This window comes from Papilio polytes, unplaced genomic scaffold, assembly GCF_000836215.1.
Source record: "Papilio polytes unplaced genomic scaffold, Ppol_1.0 DF821845.1, whole genome shotgun sequence".
NCBI classification, from domain to species: domain Eukaryota; kingdom Metazoa; phylum Arthropoda; class Insecta; order Lepidoptera; family Papilionidae; genus Papilio; species Papilio polytes.
The window spans coordinates 881,044-882,123 of NW_013527359.1; the positions used below are offsets into that span (position 1 = coordinate 881,044).

Sequence of the window (1,080 nt, forward strand, 5' to 3'; positions counted from 1 at the left end):
GAGGTGGTCCAGCTGATCTTTGACCCATGCAAAGTTACGCTTCACGGTGTCAAGGTCAGCCGCGGTTACATTCTTCAAGTCTCTGTACACCTGATAAAAGACTTAGATTGGTTAAGAGGTCACTAATAATTTCGCCTAGTAGTAATGTTTAAGTTTAAGTCACCTCTGTTTTAAATTTTATAATAATGACAAAATTTGATCAAAAATGTGTCTCCTACAAACTGGTACATATGATGCAATCATAACTATCCACGAAATAACATCATTGTAAATAATAATAGCTGCCAGAATGAGATAAACAAATCTTACTTGTTTATCGACCATTAGACGCTTATCTCCCGAAGGCCACAACCTCCAGGAGTCAGAGTCGATGACGTCAGCCACCAGAATGTTGCCTGGAACGGTATTGCGTAATCAATTAAAATAATAAAAAAACAAAGACGCCTTTTATTACCTATTCCAAATGAACATTTCGTTTATTCCAAGCGAACGGAATCGCGGGCGATAGCTAGTAATTTATTATTAAAAGTATATACCTTCAGTATCAACTCCAAACTCTATTTTCATATCGATAAGAGCGCAGTCTCTCAATGCCCATGCTTTCTCTAGTATTTCGAAGACCAATACTGTAACCTTCTTCATGTAGTCCACTTCATCTTGACCTGTACAAGAAAGGATCGTCTTGAATAGTAATAGTAGAACCTACTACAGGCAAAAATAACTTATCTAATTTTAGGAACCTGAGTAAAATAGTTAAATAGATAGTTCAATACTAACAATATTTAGTGAGGTAACATAGGTATGTTACCCGGATTACCCCGATGATACCCGGTTAGGTAACCGGGTATCAACTTTATAAAGAAATTAAATCTTAATAATATTAGAAACGGGAAAGTTTAGATGGATCTATGGATGTTTGTTTAGTAGTCTGCTGAACGGATCTATGAAATTTGGCATAGTCTGGAATAATGGAATAATAGGCTTTTGATTTTTTTTTAAATTTCAATTGGACGGAGACACGAGCGAAACCTAGTTAATGTTAATTTAATAATTACCAATCACAACATCGTTAACTTTCAA

At 35.3% G+C, this 1,080-nt stretch overlaps 1 protein-coding gene across 1 annotated transcript in view; it reads right to left on the reverse strand.

The window, feature by feature from the left end:
* The window catches only part of LOC106107767 (multifunctional protein ADE2-like), a gene marked incomplete at its 3' end in the record, with an annotated part of 2,971 nt that continues 1,891 nt past the window's right edge, over nucleotides 1-1,080 (reverse strand). The window contains exons 4-7 of the mRNA XM_013288768.1: nucleotides 1,056-1,079; nucleotides 537-662; nucleotides 310-395; nucleotides 1-90 (exon numbers count right to left, since the gene is read on the reverse strand). Of these exons, the coding sequence (XP_013144222.1) occupies nucleotides 1-90; nucleotides 310-395; nucleotides 537-662; nucleotides 1,056-1,079 (326 nt within the window). The remainder of the gene's footprint in view (nucleotides 91-309; nucleotides 396-536; nucleotides 663-1,055; nucleotide 1,080) is intronic.